Source organism: Nicotiana tomentosiformis, chromosome 10, assembly GCF_000390325.3.
Source record: "Nicotiana tomentosiformis chromosome 10, ASM39032v3, whole genome shotgun sequence".
NCBI classification, from domain to species: Eukaryota; Viridiplantae; Streptophyta; class Magnoliopsida; order Solanales; family Solanaceae; genus Nicotiana; species Nicotiana tomentosiformis.
In genome coordinates, this window is record NC_090821.1 from 26,976,467 (window position 1) to 26,987,890 (window position 11,424).

General features: G+C 43.0%; 1 protein-coding gene across 1 annotated transcript; it reads right to left on the reverse strand.

Annotated features, from left to right (window-relative positions):
* Positions 1-9,977: 9,977 nt before the first annotated feature.
* On the reverse strand, positions 9,978-10,574 carry LOC138899910 (uncharacterized). Its single transcript, XM_070186611.1, has one exon. It carries the CDS (start codon positions 10,572-10,574, stop codon positions 9,978-9,980), a length of 597 nt encoding a protein of 198 aa, XP_070042712.1.
* Between the last annotated feature and the right edge of the window lie 850 nt (positions 10,575-11,424).

The window sequence follows — 11,424 nt, forward strand, 5'->3', positions numbered from 1 at the left end:
TTTGTTCAGGCAACAGAGACCCAAAAGCTAAAGAACAGAATGAAGCGAGATAGTCACAAGAAGGCCTGGTATGCAAGCAACTTTGGTGGTTCTTTCAGTGGTGGTAGTGGTGGAAAGGCAATGTTCAAGGGAGGGTCATCGGAACCAACATAGTATTTTTCTCAATCTTCAGCCAGTGCACCACCACTAGGGCCCAATCAGCAGCAGTGTAGCCATTTCAGGCCTAGTCAGGGAAATAGGGAATCCTATTAGAAGGGTCAGTCAGGGAGGAGATTCTAGCCGCAGCAGAGGCACTCATGCCCTGGGTGAGGGAAGATGCACTTGAGAGTATGCTGCATGGACCTTTCCCTATGCTACGGGTGTGGTCTTAGGGTCCATATTCAGAGAGACTTCCCTTCGTCCTGTCAGAATATTAGTAGAGGTATGGTGTAGCCAGCCAGTTTAGTAGCTTTTGCATCACCTCCTCTGGCTCGGATACTCGAGCACCCACAGGGCATGGTTCAACTAGGGGTGGTGCATAGGGTTCGGAGGACCCTGCGGGTTCTATGCTATCAGAGAGTCAGGAAGGAAGTTTTTCATCACATTTACATGGTTGGTCTCGCGGTAGCATGGTTGGTCCCACGTTCACATAGAGTCAGAGTGGGTAAGGGGAATGTTAGTTTTTCCGTTGGCGAAGAGAATCTCGCGTTCGCGGAAGTTTGGAAGATTAACTTTCACGATTGCGGGGATACATATGTGATCGCATAGGGTGATTACTAGGCAACTGCATTGTGTACTTCACGATCACGAAGCTTTGAACCGCGATCACGAAGAGTTTACCTGGGAAAGACTTTTAAGTGCTATATTTTAGGATTTTGCCCATTCTTTCATATTTTGAGCCCTAGATTTCTAGAGGATGAGATTTTGAAGAACAATTTCAGTACTACATTGGAGGTAAGGAATTTTCACTTGGATTTAGTTATATAGATCTTAATTTCTCGTGGATTTATACACCTAAAATTTGGAATTTCAAAGTGAAAAATTATGGTATTTATGTGCAACTTAAGGGAGTGAACATTGGGGATTTGGAGTGGATTTGGACTCGGTTTTGGAATCTAATTACATATTTAGACTCATGGGGTTATGGGTAGTTGAGATCTACCCTTTGACTTGGGTTTTGACCATGTGGGCCTAGGTTGAATTTTGTTGACTTTTAGGAATTTGACTAAAGATTGAAGCTTTATTATTTGGAATTAATTCCTATGGCTTTATTTGACATATTGTTTCATTTTACACTTTGACAGCAAGAGACACACATTAAATAGGGAAAATTTCTTTTTTCCTTCAAATCAAGGGTTGAGTAAGGTTTTTCCAAGCCACCGGTTAAAACTAATTGGAAAAAACCTTTAGTTGTTAATGAGAACAAACACAACTTTTTAGAAAAGTCACTTAAATCAAATCATTTTTTTCTTTTATTTAAATGTTATTTTTAATATACTGTATTAGGGTATTTAGCAAAAAATATAAGAGAGGTATTTATATAATTTGACTTTTAAGTTCTAGGCTTCCAACTTTTAATATAGTATAGATGATTCAGTATGGGGGATCGTGGATATAATCAAAAAGTTTGCTCATTTCTTACCAATTCGAGTTACTCATACTGCAGAACAGTTAGCAGATATATATTTACCTCCGTGAGATAGTTCGGCTTCATGGTGTGCCTATTTCTATGATATCAAATTGGGGTGCACAGTTTACTGCTGAGTTTTGGAAGTCTTTATAGAAGTCATTGGGTTCTCAGGTTGAGTTGAGCACACCTTAGAGCTTGTGAGATTAATTTTGGTTGACATTGGAATGATCAGTTGTCGTTAGTAGAGTTTGCTTGTAATAATAGCTACTAGTCGAGTATACAGATGGCGTCGTTTGAAGCTCTATATGATCGTAAGTGTCGTTCACTGGTTGGGTGGTTTGAACCTGGTGAAGCACAACTATTGGTCCGAATTTGGTTCAGCAAGCTTTGAAGAAAGTTGCATTGATACAAGAACGACTTCGAACAGCACAAAGCAGACCAAACTCCTATATGAATAAGCGAGTTCGTGATTTGCAGTTCATGAATGGAGAAAAAGTCTTTTTGAAGGTGTCCTCTATGAATGGAGTCATGAGATTCGGGCGCAGAGGCAAGCTATGTCACGACCCAAAACTCACTATAGGTGGTGATGGCGTCCAATGTCGTCGTTAGGCAAGCCAACTGTGAACTGCCGATTTAATTATGAATTTTATTATTTCCGAAATCGTAGCTCTTTATTAGATAAATAAATCAACGCATAACAATCATGGGAATTTATAATTTTTAACAGAATAGATGATATAAGTGTGTAAATGCTAAGCAAAATATCAACAACTCCTAGAATATCCCAAAACCTGGAGTCACAAGTGCACGAGCCTTTACTAAGGAGTACAATAATAATACAACATCTGTCTAGAGTGCAATGAGACACAATAAAATAAATAGTATGATGGTGACTCAGTAGACTGCGATGTATAGCCTGGAATACATCTCACATAAAGTCTCCTCAACAATTGCGCCTGTGCGCCAAGATAATCACCCAATGAACCTGTCAAATCCGGCACATTTAGTGCAGAAGTGCAGTATGAGTACGTAAATCAACGCGTACCCAGTAAGTATCTAGCCTAACCCCGGAGAAGTATTGACGAGGAGTCGACATTGACGCTTACTAGAGGTCCAATAAAATAATATAATAATTCATAATAGATATGATGTGCACAACGATGATGGGTAAATCTGTAAGTAGCATAATCTTCCAAATATTTACTTCAAAGTATGAATTTCTCAATCTTGTATTCTACTATAACGGCTCAGAAATGTCAAGTGTCAATATCAGTGAATAAGGAATACCATATAAAATGCTGGGCATCGGCAGAAAGATAATCTCGTGAGTGTTCGGACTACCAGCGACATAACGCACGATTATGTCGAGGTCGTTCAGCCCGATTTAAAATAATATGTACACTGCCGAGAGTCGAGCGACACGAACCATAGATGCATCTCTTATACTATCGAGGCATTCGGCCCGCTCCACAAGAAAGGAAGGAAATTACCGAATTACGAGACACGTGCTTACAATACAGTACATGAGCACAACGTGAATATAATCTTTACCGTTTCTCAAATAACTAGCCAACAACTCAAGGTTATAAAGCTCGGTCTAATATATTTATATGTTTCTAAATCAATTTCAGTTAAAATTTCAATTAATTAAGCTAGCAAAATGAGTCCAAACAATTCAAATATTACATGATAAAGTCCAAAGTATACCCGGACATAAACATGCTTTAGCTACATGCAGACTCCCCTCACCTCGTGCGTACGTAGCACCCACAACTAGTTGCACATAACAATAAATATCACCTAGGGGTAGCTTCCCCCTCAAAAGGTTAGACAAGCGACTTACCTCGCTCCGAAGTTCCAAAACCGGCTCCAACGCCTCTCTAACTCTTCAATTTAAGCCAAACGATCCGAAACTAATTAAACAACATGCAATTCAATCAAAATATACCCAATGCTTACAATTTAACAATTTATAACAATTCTTAACTCTGCTCGAAAAGTCAATAAAATCAACCTTCGGGCCCACGTTCACGCATTCCGAAAATTTTTGAAGATAAACATTACCCATAATATTATGAACTCAAATATATAATTTATTCCTAATTTTATTTCCAAAATCATGATCAAAAACCAAAATTATCAATTCTAGGTTTTTCCTCTTAAAATCCCACAATTTCCAAGAAGTTCCATAAATTTCCATGTGAAAATCCATATATAATCCAAGTATTTAACTTGTAATAACCTCGTGTTGCTTGAAGCAAAATCCCTCAAAATAGCTCCTCAACTTCGGCCAACCCAAGAGAAAATGAGAGAAATGAGAGTAAGGTCTCAATTAAAAAGCACCAATGCCTAGCGATCATCGCACCTACGGCCACTTGACCGCATCTGCAGTCCCGCAGGTGCGGTCCAACCATCGCATCTGCGAACACCCCACTGCCTCCAGCGCTTCGCTTTCGCGGACAAGGTTCCGCTTCTGCAAGTCTGTTTTTGCAGATTTTTCTCCGCTTCTGTGCATCTTCATCCCAGGCCCCATTCCGCTTCTGCGCTCCACTGCCCGCACCTGCGAGCTCGCAGGTGCGGTAAATTCCTCGCACCTGCAGATCCGGCCAACCTCACTCCTTCCGCTTATGCAACCCTTTTGGCCGCTTCCGCGAACTCGCATCTGCGGCCCATTCTACGCAGGTGCGATTGCACCAGATCTCAGCTGCCTCGACAATCCTTCCAAGTCCAAACTCGATCCGTTTCCAATCCGATTCGCACCTGAGGCCCCCGGGACCCCATCCAATCATACCAGCACATCCCAATACATGATGCGGACTTAGTCGAAGCCTCAAACCATGCCAAAAAACATTAAAATTATGAATTGACAATCGAAACCTTTTTTAAAACTTTCAAACATTCCAAACTTCGACGAACGCGTCCTAATCATACCAAAACATTCTAGAATGACGCCAAACTTTGCATACAAGTCACAAATAACGATGCAAACCTATTTCAAGGCTCGGAACCTCAAACGGACATCGATAATACCAAAGTCCACTTCAAATCAAACTTAAGAAATTCTTATACTTCAACTTTTCATAATAAGCACCGAAATGCTCCCAGGTGATCCGATACTCGACTCGAACATACGCCCAAGTCTGAAATTATCATACGAACCTATTGGAGCCTTCAAATCTCGATTTTGAGGTCTTTTACTCAAAAGTCAAACCTTATTCAATTTTTCCAACTTGGGGAACAAGCCCAAAAGGCAAATCCCAAGTTAAAGGCTACGGCCAAATTGACACGGTTCGGAGACGTACGATTCCCGTTATTAAACAGGCCTTCGAATATTTTCACAAACTAGATAAAAAGGCTACCCTCGGCTAAATTTCTAAGGGTTTCGATAATATCGACTCTCGAAAACCCTAATGGGTACAAAGTCGTTTGAACTCTCAAACAAATTCTTTATTTTATGTTAAGGCATTATGAAACAAAGGGTCTCGACAATATCGATCCTTCAAAATCCTAATGGGTACAGAACCGTTCGAACTCTCGAGAAAACCCTTTATTTCGTGCTAAGGCACAACAAAATTTATATGATTAAACAATAAACTTTTCAAGCCGAAAAGGGGGAGAAAGCCATTCTTTTTGCTATGGTCGTATTGGCCTAATTCAAGAGCCTAAAGGGCCAGTTTATTTTTGAGAAAGCTTCCTCACTAAATTAAAACCTAAGGGTCATCCTGCTACAAGTTCGAGCAAGTACTCACTCGATTATAAGAACTACACTAGTTCGGCTTCGATCAAATTGCCTGAGCCTCGAACTTATGAATAAAATTTTCATAAGGCATAAACAAAACAAAATTTTCACAAGGCATAAATGAAATAAAGACAAGTCAGAAAGGAAAGAGATCTTTATATATCTGAGAATATTTACCAGATCCGATCAGGATCCTATACAAAAGATCAAAAGTGAAAAATCCTAAGGTTCCTGATCTTCTTCAGGGGCAGCTTCTTCTCCATCTAGGTCCTCCCCATTCTCGGACCCGCACTTGCTGCCATCATCATCATCATCATCCGAAGTGGCCAGCGCTCCAGCTTCGGCTTCACGAAACCTCGAGTGTGGATCTACTCGAGGGTTTCCCTCCGAGATTGACATTTGGCGAGTTTGGCAATCCAATATGCTCGAGTTTGAGCGATCTCGACTGCCACTCTCGCTTGGACTAGAGCGACTTCAGCATCGGCCCGGTAGACGGCCACGATCGCATCTGCCTCGGCCTTTGCTTTTTCAGCTTCAGATTTGGCCTTGGCAAGTTCAAAAGCCAACCGAGCCTCGAGCTCCTCTATTTTCCTTACTTGAGCCGAGCTCTTCTCCCTCATGCCTCGAAGCTGACTTTCGACTGATGAAAATTTGGATAAAGCAGTCTCTTTCTACAGCGAAGCGGTCTATGCCTTCTTTCCACCCCAAGGTCTCCGCCTTCATCATATTGACCTCCTCGCAGAGCTGCTCGATCCTCTCGACCTTCTGCTGCAGCTGTGAGATTGAAATATTAGCCACCTTTCCCGAATCGAGCCCATGAACATTTGAGATTTTCATTACCTGCTCGATCAGGTCGGTCTGATCTTGGTGAGCCTTGGCCAACTCGACTCGGAGGTCCTTGGTCTCCTCTTCTTTTTGCCCACAGAGAAGTTTAAGGGCATTCCTCTCCTCCGTGAGCCCTTGGAGGTCGACCTCACACCGACTCAGCTCAACTCGAGACCGAGAAAATGCTTTCCGGTGAAGCACCGAGGCCTACACAGAAAAAGAAAAAAAGTTAGATAAGAAGAAAAAAATGAACACAAGTGTAACACCAACAAGGGGAGTTAAGGCTTACCCGATTCAGAGCTTGCTGCGCTTCGTTAAAAAGGCTTGATGCCTTGCCTGAGTCCCTCGAGACCTCTAAATCACTCAGACCGGTAAAGTAATCATGGAAGGAGTATTCCCTTCTATAGGCTCCTTTGATGGAGAGGGTCTTCAAGGCCTGAGCCTCTTGAATCATCTCCTCATAAAACGAGGGGAGCATCGGGGAGCCTCCAATTTCTATTGCCCCAAGTGAATCACTTGGGGCGTTCTCCTCATCTCGAGGGGCCGCGACAGTCGTACCCACCATTGGCTCAGTGTGGTGGGAGGCATCTTCGATCCTTAATGATTCGGGGGCTTCGCTCAAGTCTCTTCCTGAGACCCCCTCATCTCAAGATAGAGTTTCTGCAGCCTTCACTGATTCAGTGGCCTTTGGGGGCTCGAGGCTCGTTCCTACTCGGGCCACCAGCCCGGAGTCGTCTTCTTCCGCTTCTTCGTCCTCCTCCCTTAGACGCCGACTTTGGTTAGGAGGATGATGTTCTTCCTCGGGTTACGAGCCTTCTTCTTCTTAGGTTCTGGATTCTCGGAAGGTGAGGACTTTTTCCTCTTTTTGTCCTTTGCCGGTTTCGGTGCCGGGATTGAAGTCTCTCCCTTACCAAATAGGGGCCTCATAACAGCATCTTTTCCAAGGCCGGTATGAAAGGAAGTTAAGTAAGAAATGCTTTGATAAAATCATTAAAGATGTGGAAAAGGGGCTTACCATGAGTTTTGGCTTCCCATCGGCCCTTTAATAAGTCACGCCATGAATGCTCGGCATACATAGAGGTCGAGGCCAGGTCCCGAACCCAACTCTTGAGGTTAAGGATTGCACCGAGCATCCAAGAGACCGCTACATCACAGAATAATATATTAATGAGAAGAAGCAAAGGGGAAAAACAATTAATAGGAGCTAACAGGGGGATTGTACTTACGCTTCATATTCTATTTCTCGGAAAATGGCATCTTCTCGGCCGGGATTAGGTCAGAAGTCCTCACTCGAACGAACCGGCCCATCCAGCCTCGGTCATTGTCCTCGTCTATGCTCGAGAACAACACTTTGGTAGCCCGGCGTTGGAGTTTTATTAACTCGCCTCGATAGAGTTGGGGACTGTATAACCTAATGAGGTGGTCGAGGGTGAAAGGCATCCCCTCGACTTTGCTCACGAAGAATCGGAGGAGAATCACAATTCGCCAAAAGAAAGGATGGATTTTGCCTAGGGTTATTTGATACTGACTGCAAAAATCTACGACGATGGTGTCGAGGGGGCCCAGCGTGAAAGGGTAAGTGTAAACACTTAGAAACCCTTCCATATGGGTGGTGATGTCCTCTTCGGGGGTCGGGATCACCACCTCTTTGTCCTCCCAGTTGCAATCTTTCTTTACCTGCTTAAGGTATCCCTTAGTTATCTAGAATATATACATCGACACTGGCTCACATCGATCGGGAACCGACGAGGCTTTATCGGTCTTTAAATCGGAAGTGAGGACACACCCCCCGGGAACACACTCCTCGGGGCGCGGCTCCGCCGGTGTCTTGTCGTCGGCCGGCCGTGATGAAGAAGCGTTTTCCTTTTGAGGAACAGTTTTTGATGTTTTTGCCATTTTTGTATGGATTTGAAGTTAAAAATAGATGGAGATGATAAGATTTAGTGTTTTGAGAAGAGGTTGGCAGTGAAAATCGTAGATTTGCAGATGAAGAAATTAGGAGATATAGAAAGCTTTGGAGATTGGAAATTTGAAAGTAAAAGTTCAAAATGGTGGAGAGGGAGGCTATTTATAAACTTCACAATGGCAGTTCAATATTGGCGGTGACCGACCATCGACTGGCGTGCATTTAATGCCTTGGTAATTGTACAGACGAGACGTTTCAGTCGCTTACGTCACAAGGATGACATCATGACAGGTCAAGATATAAAATCGAAGGCTCAATTCGTTTCTTGTCATTATATTTCAAAAAACGAGGGGACTATCTCTATTCGGTTAAAACTGGGCACACCCGAGTTTACTATTTGACCGAGACCAGGAGTTCGCATCGGAGGATGGCCTCGTAACGGAATAGGACATATCACGAGGATACGATATCGAGTTCAGAACCGAGATAACTATCAAGATCGAGGCTAGTAGTGATCGAAGCCAAACAAAACAGATATCGAGCAAGATCAAAGATATCACAAAGGCGAGATATCCGTGACTGGTCGAAGATCACTGTGTAAATCTCGGAACTGATCAAATCAGAAATGGTTAATTAGTTAATCATGGAATTTCCTTGTGTAATTAGAGTTATACCATAAGTGGAACTCCTCTACTATATAAAGGGGAGTATTAACCATTTTTAAGGGACAGTTCTCACATAAAAAAACAATACAATTTTCTTTCCTGTTGATACGATTGTTCATCAATTTTGCTTTATTTTCAACTATTTTGGTATTAGTCAATTCGAGGGCGCCCTAGAGGGTTGAATTCCGTTTCAATACTGGTTCACTTTATTTTATAGTTTATTTCTGTTATTAATCTTTATATTTGTCTATCGGTATTAAGTGAAATCGCGTATCCTTAGAATCTCATTATAAGTTTAATTATTATCCAATTTTAAGAGTAAACAACTTTATAATTCAAGTATTTAAAACGAACCAATTTTACCCATTACAGATAGTCCCCCTCCTTTTCGGTGGCACATCTTTGTGCATTCAAAGACTTAACCAGCATATCATCTATGTAAACTTCCATTATTTTCCTTATTTGCTTGTCGAACATTTTGCTCACAAGCCTCTGGTAAGTGACTCCGACGTTCTTAAGCCCGAAAGGCATCACATTGTAGCAATATGTGCCAAAGTTCGTTATGAACGAAGTCTTTTCCTGATCCTCTGGGTTCATTTTGATTTGATATTATCTGGAATAGGCATCGAGGAAACTCATCAATTCGTGCGCGGCCGTCTCATCAATCATTTGATCAATGTTTGGTAATGAGAACTAGTCTTTCAGGCACGCCTTATTCAGATCCTTATAATCTATGCACATGCGGAGTTTATTATTCTTTTTTGGAACTACTACTATATTAGCTAGCCAGTCAGGATACTTTACCTCCCAGATTGAACCGATATCAAGCAATCAAGTTACCTCTTCTTTGATAAATCTATTTTTGCCCTCGGCAATAGGGTGTTTCTTCTGCCTTACCGGAGGGATGTTGGGGTCCAGGCTTAACTTGTGCAAGACCACTTCTAGTGGAATACCTGACATATCCGCATGCGACCACGTGAAACAATCAACATTATATTTAAGAAATTCTATAAATCCTGACCTGAGCTCGGGGTTTAATCCTGTCCCCAAGTGGAACTTCCTCTCCAAGAACTTCTCGAACAATGCAACTTGTTCGAGTTCTTCCACTGTGGATTTGGTTGCGTCCGTTTCTTCTGGTACCTAGAAATACCTCGGTACCTGATAAGATTCTGATGGCTCCTCCCGTTTGTCAACTTCGTTTGGCTCGGGAGCAGGCGTCAGTTCCTGTAATTGTTACGCCGCATGTTCCTTCCCTTTACTACTAGAAACTGAGATTGTGTTTATCTCCCTTGTCACCGGTTGATCTCCTCTTATTTGTTTAATTCCCTCTAGAGATGGGAATTTCAAAAGTTGGTGATATGTTGATGGCACAACCTTCCTCTCGTGTAGCCATGGTCTTCTAAGAATGATGTTATAGCCTATCTCACTGTCTACTTCTTCAAACAGAGTCGTCTTCATGACCCCTTCGGCGTTTGTGGGCAGCAGGATCTCCCCTCGGGTTGTCACACTTGTTAAGTTGAAACCGGCAAGGAGCTTTGTTGCCGGAATGATGCTTCCGGTTAGCTTAGCTTGTTCTAGCACTCTCCATTGGATAATATTGGATGAACTCCCTGGGTCCACCAAAACACGTTTAATTTTAAAATGTAAAACATTAAGAGAAATTACCAAGGCATCTTTGTGCGGTAATAGGAGTCCATCGGCGTCCTCCTCCGTGAAGGTGATATCGTCCTCGGCGACTTCTCGGAGTCTTTTGCTATGGGTCACCGATACCTTTGTCTTTTTTGCTGGTGAAAAGGTTACACCATTAATCTCGTTTCCGCCGAAAGTCATGTTGATCGTTAGACGAGGAGGATCTTCTCCTATCTTCGATGGTTCTGCGTTATCCCTATTGCGACCGTAGTTATTTTTAGCTCGGTCGCTTAAGAACTCTCAGAGATGGCCGTTTTTCAGCAATGTCGCCACCTTCTCGCGCAACTGTCGGCAGTCCCCAGTCCGGTAGCCATTAGTCCCATGATACTCACACCATAGATTAGGATCCCTCTGGCTGGGATTGGATCTCATCGGCCTCGGGAACCGTGCTTCCTTAATGTTCCTCATCATCGATACCAGTTCCACCATGCTGACATTGAAATTATACTCGGACAATCTGGGATAGGTGGAAACCCGGGAGCCCGATATCTCTTTCTCCTGCAACAATCTATTATTTCGGCCACGGTGAACTCTTCTATCGGTAGTGAACCTGTCCGCTGACCGAAAACCTCTACCGCGTCCTTCGGTCCTTTCGTAGGGGCAAACTAGCCTTAAGAAGACCGTCGATCTGTGTCTAAATCATCTTTCAACTTTTCCTTATTCTTCTCTCAGTCCCGACCCTTGGTTGATGCCGTGAAATCGAGTTGATCATCCTCTATTCTTATCTTTGATTCATAGCGGTTGTGGACATCTCCCCATATTGTTGCCCGAAACTCAAGCAAACTTTCTTTCAGTTTTCGGAAAGTGTCAGAGCTCCTCGGGTTCAGTCCCTTAGTAAATGCCTCAGGTGCCCATTCATCTGTCACGACCGGTAGCAGCATCTTTTCCTTCTGGAATCTAGTCACGAACTCTCGCAGCAATTCAGATTCTTCTTGCGCAATTCTGAACATGTCGGCCTTTCGGGCCTGTACCTTCCTGGCCCCGCTATGGG